Source organism: Heloderma suspectum, chromosome 10 (genome assembly GCF_057233095.1).
Source record: "Heloderma suspectum isolate Gila_16-S chromosome 10, 16-S_ref, whole genome shotgun sequence".
Classification (NCBI taxonomy): Eukaryota; Metazoa; Chordata; class Lepidosauria; order Squamata; family Helodermatidae; genus Heloderma; species Heloderma suspectum.
The window spans coordinates 4,632,120-4,652,117 of NC_139467.1; the positions used below are offsets into that span (position 1 = coordinate 4,632,120).

Consider the following 19,998-nt stretch of genomic DNA (forward strand, 5'->3'; position numbering starts at 1 on the left):
TTAACTTTAAGCTGGCTTCACACTAGCAAACTTCTACACCTGATCATCAAACTTCTACACACCTGATCAGAGTGGTGGGCTCTCCCACACTGGAGGCGTTCAAGACGAGGCTGGACAGCCATCTGTCAGGGATGCTCTGACTTGGATTCCTGCATTGAGCAGGGGGTTGGACTCAATGGCCTTGTAGGCCCCTTCCAACCCTACTATTCTATGATTCTATGATTCTGTCATCATGAATGTGAGTACAAAACAGTATGAAGAAAGATGACCGTGCCCTAGGCGGTATGTGCAGTTGGCGATGACCACCGACATAAATCCCCTGGGGGTGGGGGGGGTCAGACACATTCACAGAGGAGAAGGCTATCCATGGCTACTAGTCATGATGGCTATATGCTACCGCCAGAATCAGAGGCTGTCTGCCTCTCGATCCCAGTTCCTGGGGAACATGAGCGGGAAGAGGCTGTTGCCCCCATACTTTGTGGGCTTCCCGCTGAGGCAACTGTTTGGCCCCTGTGGGATCAGAAAACTGGACTGGAGAGGCCTGTCGCCTGATCCAGCAGGGCTCTTCCGACATTACGAAAATCAGCCTGACTTGAGCCGGTTTGGAAGCTGCCCTGATGCAGGGATGAAGGCCTCTGCCAGTATCTTACGATCCGCAGTGGTGGGACCGTCATACTGTGGAGGCAGGCCTGAGAGTCTGGAATGCTCAGGGCTGTTCTCCTCCTCGAGGAGGCTCTCCCTGCTGCTCTCCCTTCCCCGTTCCCAGTCCTCCCCCCTGCACACAGTGCTGTCTTCCTTAACGAGTGACACATCCTCATTAGCCTGGTGCAAACCATGAAGCTGCTGAAGCTGCGTCGGAACCTGGTGAAGCTCTCGCTCTACCGCCATTTCACCAACACCCTCATCTTTGCCGTCATCGGTGAGGCCCAGCTTTGGTGCATCTTGGGGCAGGAAGTGGGGAGGAGGGGGCGAGAGGAGGGGATGTCCACTTCCTGCGACCAGTCGTCTCTCTTAATACTTTGCATGTCCTCAGGTTTTTAAAGTCCTATACGCTAACTGGTGCCAGCTCCAGGCTATGGAGGGGCCCTTGGGCAAGCCACCCTCAGCGGGCCCCCTCCTCCCTCAGCAAGTCTGCCTGCTCACGGCTGTTGTCCCCAGCTGCTCTTTCTCCTCCTCCTCTTTCTCATCCCTGGCTTGCTTGGCAGGCAGAGAGCCAGGGAGCACACAGGCCGTAGCGTCTCCTCCTCCTCCTCCTCACCACCACCACCACCACTGTCGCCTGGGCTAGGGTGAGAGGCTGGTGAACAAGGAGGTCACATTGGTGAAAAGGAGGACCAACTCCAGGGGACTCTTGTCAGTGGGCCCCTGCTAGGGCGCGGGCCCTTGGCAAGAGCCCAACCATGCCTTCCCTGATCCTAAGAGTGAACTCAATTTGCCACGAGCCAGTCCTTCTGTAACTAAAGTGGCACCATCCATGCCCAAGAGGGAGGCATTAGCAGGCTTGGGGAGAACCCCAACGTTTGCAGAAGTTCAAAGCGTTTTAGGAAAAACAAAATGTGGAAGGGGGACACCACAAAACAGCCCGGTGAGGACTGAGCATGCTCAGTGAGCATGGAATGCTGATTGGCTGTTGTGGGCAGTGCAATGGAATATCCTGGAAAAGGGCATGGCTGGCTGGAATGCTGAACAGGAGCACTCTATTTTGCAGCATTTTGTTGCAGTTCCCACTTGTCCATCTTATTCGGGTTGTAGAACCTCAGACCTGGCAGCCAAATGCAGCCCAGATCCCAATCTGGCCCTCTGGGGGTCCCTGCAAAGGCCCTGGCCCCACCTCCTTTCCCCCAGCTGCCAATCGTTTCGTGGTTTCCTGGCTTTTGTGCGGCTGTTTGCTCCTCCTGAAAGGCCAGAATGCCTCTCCCGAGGCTTAGTTACTGGCAGAAAGAGCTTTAAGCTAAAACAGGCTGGTATCGTTCGTATTTTGGCCCCGCCCCTTTTTGCCTTTGGCCCTGCCCACTTCTGGAAGGCAACCCCTGAGAGCTTATCTGGAAGGGGGCTTGGCCCTCGGGTGGAAAGAGGCTCTGCACCCTTGATCTTATTCTTCAAAGGAGCTTCAGGTTATTCGTAGCCCTTTAAATTGTTGCACCCAACTAGAAGACAGGATGTCGGGAACCGTGGTGGTGTGTGCCTAGCTGAAAGTCTATGGAATTAAGGATTTTGTATTGCTCCCAGAAGAGAGACCCCCCACCCCCCTTCAAGCATGTGGTATCCCAGCCCCCTCCCATCAGACATGATATGCCTATAATTATTTCCTCTGCAGCGTCGGTTATCTTCATTATCTGGACCACTAAGACTTTCCGGCTTGCCACGTGCCAGTCAGTGAGTAGCCACATCCTAGGGGAAGGGATTGGGAGGGCAAGTGGGTGTCTGCCCCCCCCCCTTTTAAAAACTGATGCTGGCATCAACCTAGGTTTGAGGGAGAGAGTTTACAAAGCTTTCATGATGAGGGATTTTTAACCTCTCCGATGGGCGGGGCGGGCCAGGTAGCCTGCCTGGACCAGTAAGAACATTAGGAGAGCCCTGCGGGATCAGACCAAGGGCCCATCTCGTCCAGCATTCCATTTGCACAGTGGCCGGCCAGCTGTCGACTGGTGCTCATCCTTCCTCCCTCCTTGCTCATCAGGACTGGCGGGAGCTCTGGATCGACGATGCCTTCTGGAGGTTCCTCTTCTCCATCATCCTGTTAGTGATCATGTTCCTCTGGAGACCCTCAGCTAATAACCAAAGGTACAGCAGCCCCTTGCCAGGCCTGGCTTGTTGTGGTCCAAGCCACAGGGCAGGTCCCACTAGCTCCATGGCAGAGCACACGTTTCCCATGCGGAAGGGCCACGATTAGTCCGCAGCATCACCAGTTAAAATGATCTTCAGCTGGAAGGACCCTCCTCTCCTTCAAGGTCTTGGAAAGTTACTGCTGTTCAGAGTAGACAACACTGGGCTTAGTGGGGGGGGGGGAATTGTGTGGCCCCTGCTTCCCCTAAATGATTTTTTAAAGTCCTCATTTAAAAAAAAAAAAGGTGCCCAGAGCAGCCATTTTCAGTCCCTTTTATTTATGTAGTTATTATATTTATATCCTGCCTTTTTTCCTCCTTAAGGAACCCAGGGCAGCATACATCCCTCGATATTTGAGGGAGCACCACCCCCTACCTATGCCTGCCCAAGGATTGAGATCTGTTGGAGGAGCCCTCCTCTGCATCCCACCAGTGCGAGACATAAACTATGGTGGGACGTCGGAGAGGGCCTTCTCTGCTGTGGCACCCTGGGGCTGCAAGAGGTTCAGCACCCCTGCTTTGAAGCCTGGCCAAGAGCAGTGAGTGTTGCCATCCATAAGGTGAATGACCCCATCCCATAATGCATGCTTCTTGCCCTCTCTCCACAGATATGCCTTCATGCCCTTGGTGGATGAAGGCAGCGAGCAGGAGGACGAGGATGAGCACATGGTGAATGAGGCCTTCGGTAAGCAGGCTGAATCTGCTTGGACTTCCTGTTCCCGCCTGCATTCCCTGGGCAGCCTTTCTGGCACTTGGGTCATGGTCTGCATTCTGTAGGGCAAGCCAGGGGCGCATGTATGTGCCCTTTCCTAGGGGCGAGGGTTTGCTTTGGCAGTTCCCAGGTTGTGTATGCACGGTTCTCCAGGGTGGTGAGACATTATAGGGGGTTTCTCCACGACAATGGAAGGAGATGGAAAGAGAAGCCAATAGTAGCTTACCCGGATTTTTCAAGGAGCCAGCTTTGCTCCGGGCAGGGCTCCACAAGCGAGTGTATCACATCAGTAAAAGTCACTTCATAGAACATACTTCCAGGTAGGATGCAGGGGTTGGAGTGAATGTCATCTGGCTGGCAGGGGCTGCTCAATCAGTAAGAGAGGTTCCCCCCTCCCCTCCAGGCTGTCCCCCCTTTCTCCTTTGGGAATAAGAGAAGTTCCCCCACATGCAGGGGACAAGCCCCATGGACCACAATGGGAGTTACTTCTGAGTAGACACTAATTGGTTTGTGCTGGGAAACAAGGGAGGGGAAACCAACCCCCTTTCTAACCCGATGCTGTGCAGGGACAAAGGTCTGAGTTATTTCCGAAGGCAATAAACCAAACATAAAATCGCAGCCTGGGGAAAGCGCTTTACGGCCTTTAGGGAATTAGTGCTTTAAAATGTGTTATTTCAATTGTGGGGGATCTATGGTGTGTGCATTCAGGGGGCAAGCCTCATGGACCACAATGGGAGTTACTTCTGAGGAGACATTACTGGGTTTGTGCTGGGGAACACAGGGACAGGAAACACCCCTTGACCGGGTCAGGGTGAGCACCCCCGAGGTCAGTGCAGGGGGGACACACAGCAGCTATACCGGGGAGAACCTGTCTTGAGGAAAAGAATTGGGCTTCAAGCAGCCTCAGGAAATCCGGTTTATCCCTGATAAGCTCCAGGGTGGCTGCTGGAAGGCCACGACGTCATGTATCCCTAACGCCCTCCACACACAGCCAGCTCGGAGTAAATTGCTTGTGGAGACACCCCCCATAATCTCCACCAAGAAAAACTGAATTTTGCAGCCTGGATGAGTGATGCAGATTATACACTTTTGCCTGCCTCTCTTACTTCGCAGATTTTTAAGTTCTGCGTAATTCTGCTTGTGCTGAGTCATGGGGAGGGGGACAAGAAGCTCTTTGTGCTTCCCCTCCCGCTTTGACCCCTGCGAACGTAATTCAGCCATTCTTCTGGCACTTCAGATTTTGAAGGTTTTCCCCACTCACACTTCCACACTTTCTGGATGCGTATCTTGGCAACCGGAAAGCCTTCAAAATGTATGTATATGCATTGTAAGCCTTATCCTACTTTTCTTCAAAAGAATCCAAAGCAACAGACAAAGCAAAAATAATCACCAGGCAATGGCATACAATTAAAAGATGCCCTAAAGATGAGTCCTTTCCTTGGACTCTCCTCCCCATCCCCACCATCACAAATGCAGCATGAGAGGGCCTCTTCTGTTGTGGCAGTACCCCAATTTATGGAAACCTCCCCCCCCCCCAAGTATGCTAACGTGGCATTTAGGCACCAGGTTAAACCTTTTTTATTTTCCCAGGCGTTTTAATTAGGTTTTAACCTCCAGCTTTTGGTTTCTTATGCTGAACTCTTGATCTGCTGTTTGATTCATTGTTTTTTTTCATGATGCTTTGACTTTTTTTATTGTGGGCCGCTCTAGGAAACTCCTTTGAAGGATGGGGTAGAATTTTTAAAAAGCAAGTGAGAGTAAGGCGGGTTTCCCTGGGAGGAGAGAGGTCCTGCCACATTATTGGCACCACTGCTGAAGGGAGGCCTGCCCCTGATTCCTACTCGCCACTCTTTGGTCAGGGGAGGGGGGTGGGGGAACGTTGGTCCGGCCCCTCTGATGTTGACCAGAGTGCATGAGAGAGAACATGTGGGAGAAGGCAGCTCTTAAGGTTCCTGGGTGCTGAGCCATTTAGGACTTGAAAGTTAATAAAGGATAAGATTTTAAAGAAAGTTAACCTTCTACAGAATGGCTGAATTTGAACATAATGCTAAGTCATGGTTTATGTAAGCCATGGTTTATGTTAACTATGGTTTGTATTTTTAGCCACAGATTGTCTCACGGACAAACTGTGGCTTGTTTTCCCTGTTTCTGGTTCTGCACATTTTGCCAGCCTTCCAGGCAGTTTTGCTTTCAGGCTGCTCTTGCTTGGGGAGGCAGGGGGTCTGTTTCAGGATGGACAGCAGCACAAACAAGCCAGGGATAAGCCACAGTTCTGGGTTCAGACATCCCAGCAAGCCATGATTTAAACAAGCCAACAACAAGCCATGGCTTCTCTTTGTGGTTTATAGCTGGTTAACGAACCATGGTTTGTTTTGGGGGATGGGTTCAAACAGAACAACAAACCAACTTCAGCAAACCACACCATAGCTTACAGTAGTTTTTTGTGTGAACCAGGCTGATCTTAGCTGCGTACCGTCCGTGAGTGCTTTGGAGCACTGGAGATTCTGAGTGGGGAGTTGCTACCCACAAACAGCTTCTCCCTCTCTCTCTCCAGTGTAGAGTAGTCTCTGCATAGCAAGGTTTACTGCTTCTGTTTGGCCATTTAAACCCACAATAAGATCCAGTTAAGTAGCTTCTCTTTTGGCAACCTTGAGATTTGCTTGTGGCTGACTGGGAGGGTTTTTGTCTTTTTTTTGCAGAAGGGATGAAGATGAGGGGTGGAAAACCCGAAATCAATGGGATCCTCAAGGGCACCAGAGTGGTAAGAATCCTGTGCTGTGGCCCCCTTAAGCGCCACCCTCCCACCCCCACCCCCTTTCCTCGCCTTCTGTCAGTTTTAGATTGTAACTTACCTCGCCAGGACTTCTCTCTCTCGCTGCATAGTACTTTATAGCGAAGTATCTAGTCACTTCACATGCTTCACAAATAATACGGTGTTTTGCCATGATGGTAATCTCCCCCCCCCCCCTTTTAGCTTTCTGAGACAGTGAACTCTCTCAGCACTGTCTGTTCTGCCACCTGGGTTCGGTGTGTCTCCTGGCTGGCTAGGACTAAGAGAAATTTTAACCAGTGCATTTCTTGGTCACTATGTGTATTACAAAGGGTTTTAAATTTGAGCAGCTCATGTTTTTCATGCAAAAAGCAGCTGAATGGAGCCTCCATGTATAGAGGCAGTGTACCTCTGAATAGTGGGCACTGGAGACAAGCAGCAAGCGAGGACTGTAGCTTCCATGCTGTGCTGGGTGCGGTGCGGGGTTCCGGAGCCATCTGGCTGACCGCTGTTGGAAACAGAACGCTGGGCAAGATGCACCTTTGGGCCTGATCTAGCAAGGCAATCCTTATACTTACGGATCTTTCAGTCTTGCCATCTTCAACTGTTTTGTTTCTTTTCTTTCACAGGATGAAGACTTGAAATGGGTTGAAGAAAACATCCCCTCTTCTATGGCTGATGTGTAAGTTTTAAAAACAACAACAGATAATTCGTATATGTATATTTGGACTGTCAGACATGTAGTTGTTGTGTTTCTTAAAAAGAATTGGTCAGCTGTGTGGCTGTGTGGCATGTAATTGTATCAGCGGGTAACACGTTGCTTAAAAAGTGCACTTAGTAAAGTGAACGTCAATGAAGATGCCTCTGTGAGGCTTCTGAAGTAAACGATGGCTGCATGTTCTAATAAACAAAAATTACCATTTGCCACTAGAAGGGAAATTATTATTATTATTTATTGCATTTCTATACCACCCCATAGCCAAAGCTCTCTGGGCGGTTTACAGAAAAACCATCTCCCCCTTTCATTTTAAATTTCCCTATTGTAGTAGCCCACAAAATGACTTCAGAAATTAAACAAATTCAAGACCCATCAGTCTTGTGGAAGATTGAGACATAGAAGACCCTGTTGACACAGGGTTTGGTCACGCACCATCCTCAGAGGCCGGCCACACTTCTTGCTGTTGGAAGCAATTCTTGAAAGGCAAATGGGTCTTTTGGATACAAGCCAGAAGACAAAATTCATTTCCTAAGGTTCTTTGTTTCGTCAGAATTGGTGCTAGGAAGAGAAGCGCGTCAGTGCATCTGCTGTCCATGGCAATAAGCCTTCTAGGCTGCAGTCCTCTATGCTGGGGTGGGCAACTGGCGGCCCTCTAGCCATTTTGGCCCACAGCCTCCACCATGCCTCACCACTGGCTGCGCTGGGTGGGGAAGATAGGCGTTATAGGCCAAAACATCTGGAGAGCCACGAGTTGCCCACCCCTGCTTTGTACACTGGCCTGAGAGTAAGTCACATTGCGCTTGGAGAAGCTGACTTCTGTGTGGACATGCGTAGCATCGAATCCAAAGTTCCAGCTTCTCTGCTTGTCATTGCTGTGGCTGATTTAACCCATGCCCAGGGTTGAGCCTAAACTTAAAGGGCCTCACTGATTTCGGTTTCCCTGACTTCCCAGTTGATGTGTGCAGCCCTAGTCTAAATGTTATTACATAGTTCTGTGTTGGTGATCACCTCCCTTCTCGCTGCTTCTTCTCTTTCAGAGTGCTGCCCCCTTTGCTAGACTCTGATGAGGTAAACCTACTTCAGTTGCATTTCTGTTTGGCCCCCCCCCCCCACTCACCACCCCTGGACACGTGGTGTGGCCAAATGATGCAAGCTACGCCGGGTTGGGAGGGGTTTGCTACTGGGATGGGAGACCAAAGGTGTGTTGCAAACGGCTTCAGGGGCCGCTTAAGAACATAAGATGAGCCACGCTGGATCAGAGCGAGGGTACCAGTTGCTGGGGAGCAGCTGTGGCAGCCGGGCCGTTGCCATCGAGCCCTGCTTGCTCCCGGGACACATTGGCCTGATCCAGCAGGGCACTTGGGTTCTTAAGCATGGAGGCAGCTGCTGATTTTATCAGACTGACCCTGCTGCATGGGCTGGCCACCCAGATGGCTGACGCTGCTGCACCCTAGAATTGGCTGCATTGTGACTACAGAGTGCCTTTTATCTACTCAGTCGGCTTCCCCAGCTTGGTGCCCTCCAGATGTTTTGGGCTACAACTCTCAGCATCCCTGACTGTCCACCGTCCTGCCTGGGGCTGATGGGAGTTGAGGTTTGAAACCTCTGGAGGGCAGCTGGTTGGGAAGGGCTGTGCTAAATTGTAACGGGTCATAAGGCACGTGCAACATATGGGTTTTTTCCCCCCAGCAAACATCTCCCAGTCTGTTCGTCGGATGTCCACCCACGAGGTGCCATTGGAAGGTCCTAAGCAATGGGCATTTTTCAAATTTAGCCGCCCAAAAGGAAGAAATGCTCCTTGAATAACTAAAGGGAGAAGTGGAGTTGGAGTTCATCTGCCAAGTTCATGGCTTGCCTGTCTTCAATGGGGAGCTGGGGCAAATGGATTGTATCCGGTGTTAGTCCTACGTAGGGTAGACCCATTGACATGAATGGGGCTTAATTCCCATTCATGTCAATAGATCTACACTAAGTAGGACTAACAGTAATTAATGGAGAGTTGGTATAGCATCATGCCTCTGGAGGTGAGCAAGGAGTTCCCCACTTCTAGGTGGCCTTGGTGCAGTTGTTGTTTCTCAGCCTCAGCCCCCTACCCTTGCCCCACACACACAACTGGAATATAGGGATGATCATGTTCTTTCCCTCCTGTTGTTGTTGATAATGATGATGATAATAAAGCGCCATCAACATGCATGGTGTTTTAAAGAGTACAAGCAAATGGATCCTTGTCCCAAGGAGTTTACAGTCTATAATGGACCGCAAAGGGGAGGGAAATGGAGGTGGAAGTAAAGAGGAGTTCCAGTTCCTGAGAGACTGTAAGTCAAGAGCTGTGGATATTTGAAATGTATTATATATAGACTGAATGCTGTTACTTTGCTTCTTCCCCCTCCCTCCCCCCCATAGGAAATCGTGACCACAAAATTTGAAATGTCCAAGATGGAATAAAGTAGAGCTCCTGGCCACCACGTGCTCAGTCATACACTCTTCCTGATGGGTTTTGTATGGATGAAGAGTTGCAGATGGCCGTGTGGTTCTTTTTTGTTTTTTTGTTTCACACATGCATATATATATATATATATATATATATATATATATACACACACACACACACACACACACACACATATATATATTTGTATATGGTTAAAAGATTATTTTATTACCTTCTGGGTTTCTAACTCTGGGACTTTGGCCAGGCAAGGCCGTCTGCCTGTCTCACCCATTGGGGCCAGGAGTTGCTGAGATTGCTGTGGCCTCCCGCTGGAGAGGAGGATCATGGGACAATACGACAGAATTTGCTCCTTCTGCTTCTCTCCCGTGCCATGTTTGGAACAAGCGCTTTCTCATGCAGGAACACAGACTGTTTTGTACAGCCCGTCTGTGTTCTCACCTGCTGGCCCTTGGGTATTTGTATGGCGGTGTCCCCAACTTTGGCTTTTCGCTGTGACGTGGCTAGCATTGTTTTGGAGTCGGGGGGGAGGGTGTGCACAAAATTGGGGGGCGGTATGTGAATCCAAAGCTGAAAGGAGGATTATGTGCAGCCTGGCTATCACCCGCTGCCCCCAGTGTCAAACTAATCTTGCTTGGCTGGGCGGTGATCAGTGACCACAGGAGGGCATATGTACCTATCTACATATGTGGTTGCCAAGTTGCACTTTAGGTATGAGGAGGCTTATGGTCTGTGTGAAAGAGCTTTGTCTCGATGTAAACATAGGCTTGGTTCGCACGTCAGGGCAACCCAGAGTATGTGTTGAGTATGGATTGTCGTTGAATCGTGGGTTATTGAACCGTTGGTTGTCATTACGTCTAAACCCTGCACTATGGTTAAACTATGGGTTGTTAACCATGAACAACCTGGGAAGAGAACCCATAGTTTGTTGTTGGGTTGTGAATGCTGAGTTGTTCGTGGTTAACAACCCATAGTTAAACCATAATGCAGGGTTCACACATAACCCATGATTCAACAACCCCCAGTTTGACAGCAACCTATACTCTGAGTTGTCGTTATGTGTGAAGGGTGCCCATCCCTTTGGTGGCACCCTTAGTCTGGCCTTCCCCAGCCTTGTGCCCTGTTGGACTACAGCTCCCATAACCCCCCAGCCAGCATAGCTCTGGAGGGCACCAAATTGGGGAAGCCTGCCTTAGGCCAAAAGGCTGGCTGCATGGCAATTCTGTGTAGGGAACAGGTGGGTAGCAGGTATGTCCAACTCCGTAAAGAGGCTGCTGTTTTGAAGGTGATGTTGAAAGGGGGAGTGGGGTTGGTAGGATTGGCCCTTCTCGCCAATAAGAGCACGGTGGCTGAATTACGTCTGAACACCAGTGGGTCCAGGGGTACATGTTTTTGGTGTCGGGGGGGGGGGGGGCGCGTTATGAAAACATGGAATTCGTTTCCCATAGTAGTTATCTGTCCTGACCTGCAGAAACTGTTTCCTAAAACAGCGTTAAAACAGGCAAACTGTGACTTTTGGGGTTCAGCATAAGGGGTGATGAAGGGGAGCCCCTTCTGTCAGCTTGCGGCCGGTTATGCATGGCGTTCACCTGGCTGGATTGTAGTTCGTGTTTCCAAATCCTTCATAGCAGAGGCAACTCTTGCATGGGCCTGTGCCAGCCGTGGTGTGTCACAGTGACCCTGAGAGCACTACTTATCAACTGTCGCAGCACCGGAGACATTCCTTTCCATCCTTTTCTTTCTAAGGTTGGATGGGAATCGTCTTTTTCCTTCCACATTTGATCCACAACGTGGTCCATTCCGCCTCTGCCACCCTTTGTTCCACAGCGACGTTCTCTCCGCTGTCTTCCCGACCAGTTCAGCAGAGAGACCCTTCTGAACTTGGAACATGTGATGAACGCATTACCCAGCCCAGGTTCTGCATTTAACAAATGCTTTTCTAAATTTTGATGTTTTTTAATCCACCTGGAGCTGTAGGCAGAGGTCTCCTGTGGGGAGGTTCGTTCTGCTAATGGCTGCCTTTTCATTCCCCTGGCTTCCTTCCTGTCCCTCTGTTCTGATGTGATGTTTTGAGATGGCTTGGGTCAGCCTTCCCCAACCTGGTGCCCTCCAGCTATGTTGGACTACAGTTCCCATAATCTGGGCAGGGGAGTTGTGGGAGCTGTAGTCCAACCCATCCGGAGGTCACCAGGTTAGGGAAGGCAATTTGGATGATCGGGGGAGTGGGAGGGGGAGGCTAAGATTTCTTTTCAAATAACCTTTATTTATTTTAAAATTGTACATATGTCTTTGGAGAGGGAAAGCTGTGTGTGTTTTATGCAGTGATATTTTTTAAAAAAAATCACACCCCCTAACTTGTGTGTTAGTGTGTGCTTTGCGCCCTCCTGTTTGGAGAGGACCCATAGCTGGTGGGTTGAGCACCTGCTTCGCATGAAGGAAGGTCCCACATCCCATTCCTGGCATCTGAAGTTCAAAGCAGGGAGGGGGAGACAGCCTGGTCCTCCCATCTGCCCCAGCCAGCATGGGCAATGGTCAGGAGTGCTGGGAGTTGTATTCCAACGCATCTGGGTGGCACCATGTTGGGAAAAGCTGCTCTATCCAAGACACCACCGCATGCCTTCTCTGTTATCTCCCAGGGCTAAAATTCAGCCAGGGTTTGATCCCTGCATCTAGGATTCCTCTTGGAACAAGAGATGTGACCATGCTCTGAGTGTGTGAAGAGTACTTTCAACTAGTCTCTGACTAGTCTCAAACAGCTGGGATTCGGGCGGGGGCTTCCTCAGATGCTGTAATGGCAGAAGTTCAAAGTTAGCTAACCGTGATGTAAGATGTTGCCATGCCTTAAGAGGCAACTTCAAGAGCTCTTTGGGAAGGGTGAGCTGTGAATTAGGATACCCCGTGTTCAAATCCTGCCTCACCTGTGAATTCATTAAGTAACCTTTAGTAAGCCACTCTCTGAGGATGCTTACAAACAGCAGGCGAGAAGGGAAAACATGTTCCTGGCCTGTATAAACTAAGCGGGGGCCTCATATCTGTATTGGAGAGCATTCAGGTTTCCTGGCTGGATTGTGACAAGAATCCTTCACCCTGGCATCTAACTCTCCACATGCAGGGAATGTTGGCATTTGGCATGAAGGAGCGTGTTCAGTCTGCATATGCCCAAGCCGTATCAATTGTGCAGACAGCAGATTTCCATAATCATGTCTCCTCTGCATAATTTAGTTTGCCGTTATTGCAGAAACTATATTTGTGGTTACGCTAGTCATGAAAGGGACAAAGACACTGGCAGCCTCTAAGGATCTCACTCTGTCAGGAGCAGTTGAGACTTCGGCAGGCTGCTCCCACATACTTCCAAAGTTGTCGCAGCCCATAAGACCCTCTACACAGACGCAGCACCTGAGGTTCTCAGGAAACTAAACTGAGTCCAGTGCAGCATTCTGAGCTCTTCCCCCACAGCACCGCAGCATACACACAGGTCTGGCAGTGTGATACAAGTAGACAAAACCCAACCCACAGGGGTGATGTGTAAACATGACTTAAAGACCCAACAAAGTCTCACTTCTCTCATGAACTAGGAACAAGTTTAATTCTACTTTAATACAGAAAATCGAAATGATCATCTGTTTGTGTTTCTTTGGACCACCACCCACACAGGCTGTTCAGTGAAATACCCGTTGGAAATGGAGGGGACCCCTTGAAGGTACACCAAACGAGGGCGATGGAGAGAAGAGGTTGGTGAGGGCTGCAGGGAAATCCAGGTCAGAGCCTGCTCCCTCAGCCTGGCTGTAAAAAGATTCCTCTCCCTCGCATCTCAGCCCCAGGAACAGCGGCCTCAGGGGATGCGCCTGTTTGTCCCCAGTCCTGCTTGCTCCTGGTTTTCCTTCCTTGCCAGCTGCTCTGTTGCCACATCAATGGCAGCTCCCACAATCTCCACAGCGGCCCTGTAGACCAGCCGCTTGTCTTGCTCCTCCTCTGGCCCTGTGGCATCCAGCCACATGGTGGCTTTGTGCGTCTCCTCGGTGGACAGCGGCAACTTCCTCGCAGGGCGTCCTTGCCGTTGGCTGCATTCCCTTTCTTCGTCCACGGCAGCCGCCTGATATGGCTGCGACGTTGGCTGGCTTAGCAGGCATTCCTGAAGGCCTTGCTCTAAGCCCCTGGATGGAAATACGGGGGACAACTCCAAGGGGGCTAATGGGTCCCCTTCCTGTGGGAAGCCAGGAAATGGGGTTCCTGCATCTGCCAGGATGTAGGCTGCAGAGGTATCATATGAGGCCAGCGTTACGGCCTGGTGGCTGTTGCTTTCTGAGGCAGGTGGTGGAAGAAAGTTGGTGTCTGCACTGGTGACATCAGAGGTGAGGCCCAGGGTCGCCTCACTGGTATGTTCGTTCCCTCTGCTGGTATCCATCATAACAAGGTTCTCTTCCTCCATCTCCTGGGTTTCAGGACGGCCCCAGGTGCAGACGGGCCTTCCCCTCTCCACCTCATGGAGCATTGGGCTTCCCAGTAACTCGCTGTTCAGCCAGCCCAAATCCCGCGTCCCCATCAGCATGCCCTGCCCGCCCGGATTTTCAGCTAGGTCTGCAAGATCCCGCTGCTCTCCAGTCGATGCCTCCACCCAGTAGCCATGGTTTCCCTGCCCGGGGCCTTTCTCCGTCACAGCTGCTTCTGCCGCTGGAAGATCACAAACCTGTGCCTGAAGAGAAACCTGTTCAGAAGTGTTCTTCCGGATCAGACCCTGCTCCCGAAGGCTGTTTTCCAGTCTTAACAAGCTGTCTGGCTTCTCGGCTTCCAGTTCAGTAAGAGGTTCCGAGATGTCGTCGCCTCCTACCTTTCTGTGGATTTCCAGTCCGCGCCACATAGTTTTGTGGCCTCCTTTATCCTCTCGGGCCTTGTGGCTGTTGCCTGCATTAGATGGAAATGCTGACAATGGGTTTCTGTCCTCTTCAGCTGCGACACCGCTTGATGGTTCTCCAGAGGCTTCGTTTGCCCCCGGGGCAGGAGAGGTTTCTGGTTCTGTGGAGAAGCAAAGATCCCCTTTCCCTGTGGTCCTGTGATCTCTCTCATTCCCTGGGAGAACTGATCTTTGCTTGGTTCTGGAGGCGATCAGGGCCCAGAGTGTCCTCCATGGCTTTGTCATGCACGATTCACCAGGACCGTCAACGGTCTCTGCTTCCACCTCTGCGACCGAGGTTGCTTCCGCTGGGCTCTGCCTTTCAGCTCTGCGTTTCCACCTCAAAGGAGACTCCCCTTGAGGGTCTGAAGTTTGGCTGAGGGTAGCAACGGGCCCACTTCGCATGCTTGCTGTGCAGAGAGGTGATGTCCCCAGGCCGTGGGGTGGCTTCTTCAGCTGAGACGAAGTGGCCTTCAGGCATAACAGTTTCCTGAGTAAGGAGGTTTCCATTTTCCCTTGTGTGGACTCCTCTTCTGAGTCCAAGCCCAGGGTTTCAACTTGCGTGGCTGGCTTTCTGACAGCCTGGATGGGGCTTTCATGGCTAGCCTCCATGCACAGGCGGCTCTTGCAAACCGCCTGACCCTGCGGGGTGTTGGCTGTTCCTTTCCTTTTCAGCCAGAATGGGCACTTCCTCTTCAGGAAATCTCTTCCTTTGGGACATGGCTTGCCAGGCTCAGAGTTGTACACCGCTGCCCCAAACGCTGCAGAGGGTTTCGAAATCAAGTTGTTCTTCATCATTTCATCTGCTAGTGCAGGAGTCTTGTTGCTGTCACAGTAGGAGGTAAGATGGGCCTCTGTTATCCTGTCCCTCGCCGTCTGCATGTTTTCTTCCATGGAGTTCAGTCAATTTTTGTTCCTTACTCCTTTGTCTTTCTGTGCAGGCAAGTTTTTTGGGATGCTGCCAGCTCTTCTAGTCCTCAAGTTTCCTCACAATCTCGTTTGCTGCTATCCATGGTTCCATTTCTCTCAAAACGGCATTACTCTTCAGCCAGCCAGGAGCAGGTATCCAGCTGCTCAACTCTGCCTTCCTTCAGAAAGTTGTCTACTTTGGGGGGTGGGATTCCTTCACCAGGCACTTTCCAGCCCATAATACATCGGTTACCATTTGCACAATTAAAGAGGGTTCTATTTTCCCCTTGCGGGTGTAGAAAAAGGGACTGGAGGGGTTTTGCAACCCTTTTTTCAAGGCTTCCTGCAGAATACACATACACACACACAAAAACATGGCAGCCAAATGGTTCAGTCCTTTTGAATGTAAACTTGACTGCTAAACAAAGAGGGAAAAAAACAGATTTATGAGTAATTTGAATAGTGTGGTGATTCTGGGTGACAGCTGTACGTATCTTGAATGGTGAGTACACTGTGGATCCCCACTGGCCCCTTTGTGGACATACATGCATGGGCTTCCAGACTGAATCGCACTCAGCTGCAGCTGGTTTTCCATTTGCAGGAGAATCTGGCTGTGCAAAGTATTGATTCGCTGGTTGTTCTGGCATTCATGAAGCCACTCTCTCCCCCCTTTTACCTTTTGAAAAAGGAGCTGAACATAGCTCAGCGGTAGAGCACAGGCTTCATGCGCGGAAGATCCCAGGTTCAATCCCTGGCAGAAAAAACTCCTGGCTGAATCCCTGGAGAGCAGCTTCTCCCAGTCAGTGTCGACAATGCTAGGCTAGATAGACCAAGGTCTGACTCGGTATATGGCAGCTTCCTACGTTCCAAACATTAAAATGAATAAACACAGCCCAGAGGTAGTGTGAGTTTAAAGCCCAAAACATGGTTTAAAGCCCAAAAAACTCACACTGACGGCAGAACCAAGAATGGGTCAGAGGAGCAGCCAAGCTGTAGCTGAATGCGCAGGAGGAAAAACCCTTACCGCACCTGTAGGGCAGTGTGTACGCCTGCCCCATACCCCTCTTGCTCATCCACAGGTACATGTATTTAGAGGTATCTCCCTTGTGCTAAACAGAGATACTACTGCACAATATCTGTTATTTAAACTAGTGCATTGATTTTCAAGACATTTCAGGGCACAACCCTATGCATGTTTAGACAGAAAAAAGTCCTACAACTCCCAGCATTCCCTAGCCAGTGCAGCCTTGGGGAATGCTGGGAGTTGTAGGACTTCTCTCTGTCTAAAATACGTATAAGATTGTGTCCCTAGTTAACTAACCATCTGCTCTGACTAAATCAATTAAATTTAAGTTTCGTTTAAAAAAAAAAAGTATATTGCCAAAACCGCAATTGAACTTATTTCTTAAAAGGAAGGGCTATATTAAAAATGTGAAAGATACTGCTACAGTAGCACACCCACAGCCAAAATAGCTACTTTTAAGTCTCTCCAGTTAAGAATTTGGGCTCCTAATTTAAAAAATCTGTCTTACTATTTAAACAACAAATGTTGTAGTTGATAAATCAGCCACTGAAAAACGTGTAGCCATTATTTAAACATGAACATGCTCTTTCCCCCAATTTTATCTCTTCCATACCAACTTGGGTAGATGTAAAAAAAAAAGTCATAAGGTAATTTCTGTTCTTTAAAGAGGAGGAGGAGGAGGAGGCAGAAGAAAGGATATACAGAAACGCTGCCCATAGCTTTCAGCTCCAAGAACATGATGGGTAAATACGACATCATGGCAGCGGCGTTGCTAAGAGAGGGCCTTGAGCCCTGAATCTGTTTCCCAGGATCCTGGATTTTTCCCACAGAGTTCTGGGTGTCCATTGGTGCCAACCGAAGGTTTCATCTTCAGCTTAATTGTTATCTATGCAGGGGACAATTTTCATGGGGGATTGTAAATTGGGAGGGGTTAACTCTCACATGCTGCAACAAGCCCCCCCCCTCCCCCAAATTATTCCTCTGCATGGCAATTGTTGAGAAAAAAACCTTCTCACTGATCTGGAATGATCTGGGTCAGGGTGCAAATTAATTGAATTTATTTTATTTGAGATTATTTGGCTGAGAAATCCATTGGCTGGCTATGCTTCCTGTGAAATTTAAAGAAACCCTTGTAGTCATTTCTAAATTTACATTGTTGTTGTTGTTCAGTTGTTAAGTCGTGTCCGACTCTTCATGACCCCAGGGACCATAGCACGCCAGGCCTTCCTGTCCTGTGCTCTCTCCCAGAGTGTGCTTAACTCCATATTCATTGCATCGGTGATGCTTTCTAGCCATCTCATCCTCTGCTGTCCCCTTCTCCTTTGGCCTTCAATCTTTCCCAGCATCAGGGTCTTTTCCAGGGATTTTTGCATTAGGTGGCCAAAATTTTGAGCTTCAGCTTCAGTATCTGTCCTTCCAATGAGCAGTCAGAGTTGATTTCCTTTAGGATGGACTGATTTGACCTCCTTGCAGTCCAGGGGACTCGTAAGAGTCTTCTCCAGCACCGCAGTTCGAAGGCATCAATTCTTCGGCGCTCAGCCTTCCTTATAGTCCAGCTCTCACAGCCATACATTGCTACTGGGAAAACCATAGCTTTGATTAGACAGACCTTTGTCGGCAAGGTGATGTCTCTGCTTCTTACTATGCTGTCTAGGTTTGCCATAGCTTTCCTCCCAAGGAGCAAGCGTCTTTTAATTTCATGGCTAGTCACCATCTGCAGTGATCTGGGAGCCCAAGAAAATAAAATCTGTCACTGCTTCCATTTCTTCCCCTTCTATATGCCAGGAAGTGATGGGTTTTTTTTTAGTTTTTTTAATGTTGAGTTTCAAACCAGCTTTTGCACTCTCCACTTTCACCCTCAACAAGAGGCTCTTTAGATCCTCTACGCTTTCTGCCATTACGGTGGGATCGTCTGTGTATCTGAGGTTGTTGATAATTCTCCCAGCAATCTTAATTCCGACCTGTGATTCATCCAACCTGGTGTTTCTCATGATGTACTCTCCATATAAATTAAATAAGCAGGGCAACAATATGCAGCCTTGTCGTACTCCTTTCCCAATTTGGAACCAATCGGTTGTTCCATGTCCGGTTCTTACTGTTGCTTCTTGACCCTCGTACAGTTTCTCAGGAGACAGGTAAGGTGGTCTGGTACTCCCATCTCTTTAAGAATTTGCCACAGTTTGTTGTGATCCACACAATCAAAGGCTTTAGTGTAGTCAATGAAGCAGAAATAGACGTTTTTCTGGAATTCTCTTGCTTTCTCCATGATGCAGCGAATGTTGGCGATTTGATCTCTAGTTCCTCTGCCTCTTCGAAACCCAACCTGTACTTCCGGTAGTTCTCGGTTCACATACTGCTGAAGCCTAGCTTGTAGGATTTTGAGCATCACCTTGCTGGCATGTGAAATGAGCGCAATTGTATGGTAGTTTGAACACTCTTTGGCATTGCCCTTCTTTGGAATTGGAATGTAAACTGACCTTTCCCAGTCTTGTGGCCACTGTTGAGTGTTCCAGATTTGTTGGCATATTGAGTGCAGCACTTTAACAGCATCATCTTTTAGGATCTTAAATAGCTCAGCTGGAATACTGTCATCTCCACTAGCTTTGTTGTTAGTAATGCTTCCTAAGCCCCCCTTGACTTCACTCTCTTGGATGTCCGGCTCAAGTTCAGTGACCGCACTCTCATGGCTATCAGGGACATTAAGGTCTTTCCTGTATAGTTCTTCTGTGTATTCTTTCCACCTCTTCTTAATCTCATCTTCTTCTGTTAGGTCCCTGCCTTCTTTGTCCTTTATCATGCCCGTCTTTGCACAAAACGTTCCCTTGAGATCTCCGATTTTCTTGAAGAAATCTCTAGTCTTTCCCATTCTGTTGTTTTCTTCGATTTCTTTGCATTGTTCATTTAAGAAGGCCTTCTTGTCTCTCCTTGCTGTTCTCTGGAACTCTGCATTCGGTTGGGTATATCTTCCCCTTTCTCCTTTGCTTTTCACTTGCCTTCTTTCCTCAGCTACTTGTAAAGCCTCATCAGAGAGCCACTTTGCTTTCTTGCATTTCTTTTTCTTTGGGATGGATTTAGTTGTTGCTTTGTTGTTAGTAATGCTTCCTAAGGCCCCCTTGACTTCACTCTCTAGGATGTCCGGCTCAAGTTCAGTGAGTGCACTATCAAGACTATCCGGGACATTAAGATCTTTCCTGTATAGTTCTTCTGTGTATTCTTTCCACCTCTTCTTAATCTCATCTGCTTCTAAATTTACAGACATTGATATAAATTAGCCTATGCAGATGTGTATCTCATGGGCAAGGGCCCCAAATTATTTAAGTGCCTAGCAACACCTCTGCATCATGGTGACATTTCCTTGGGAAAACGTGATCTGTGGGCAGTTAAGGATGGACCTGCAGCCAAAGTCCATGATCACCGCGAGAGCAGCAGGAGATGGGGCAGCAGCAAGCAGGCCTAGTGTCATTTCTTGGGCCAGCATGGGAACCCCGAGGCCTACGGAGACTGATGCTGCCCCCCTCAGCATAATTTTTTCTTCCTTTGGAAAACGTTTTATAGTCAGGGTGTATCCACCCGAGCACGTGCATGGATACAGATACCCTGTTTATTGTTTTTATTTTAAATATATAGTGTTATCTAAATCAAAATGATGTTTGTTCCCAATTAAATGTATTTAGCATCAGGTAGCAGAAGCAAACTTCAT

General features: G+C 49.2%; 2 protein-coding genes across 2 annotated transcripts in view; one reads left to right on the forward strand and one right to left on the reverse strand.

The window, feature by feature from the left end:
* Positions 1-9,563, forward strand: part of LOC146337495 (transmembrane protein 87A-like) — a 33,386-nt gene extending 23,823 nt beyond the window's left edge. The window contains exons 13-20 of the mRNA XM_084814709.1: positions 811-919; positions 2,318-2,376; positions 2,681-2,784; positions 3,434-3,510; positions 6,237-6,298; positions 6,937-6,989; positions 8,063-8,093; positions 9,429-9,563. Of these exons, the coding sequence (XP_084670835.1) occupies positions 811-919; positions 2,318-2,376; positions 2,681-2,784; positions 3,434-3,510; positions 6,237-6,298; positions 6,937-6,989; positions 8,063-8,093; positions 9,429-9,470 (537 nt within the window). The 3' untranslated portion in view covers positions 9,471-9,563. The remainder of the gene's footprint in view (positions 1-810; positions 920-2,317; positions 2,377-2,680; positions 2,785-3,433; positions 3,511-6,236; positions 6,299-6,936; positions 6,990-8,062; positions 8,094-9,428) is intronic.
* A 3,262-nt stretch (positions 9,564-12,825) lies between these two features.
* LOC146337496 (uncharacterized) lies at positions 12,826-15,688 on the reverse strand. Its single transcript, XM_084814708.1, has one exon. It carries the CDS (start codon positions 15,257-15,259, stop codon positions 13,307-13,309), a length of 1,953 nt encoding a protein of 650 aa, XP_084670834.1. The 5' UTR covers positions 15,260-15,688; the 3' UTR covers positions 12,826-13,306.
* Positions 15,689-19,998: the final 4,310 nt, after the last annotated feature.

Excerpts from the sequence above, each read along its gene's own strand:
- LOC146337496 (XM_084814708.1), bottom strand. The coding sequence starts at position 15,259 with ATGGAAGAAAACATGCAGACGGCGAGGGACAGGATAACAGAGGCCCAT.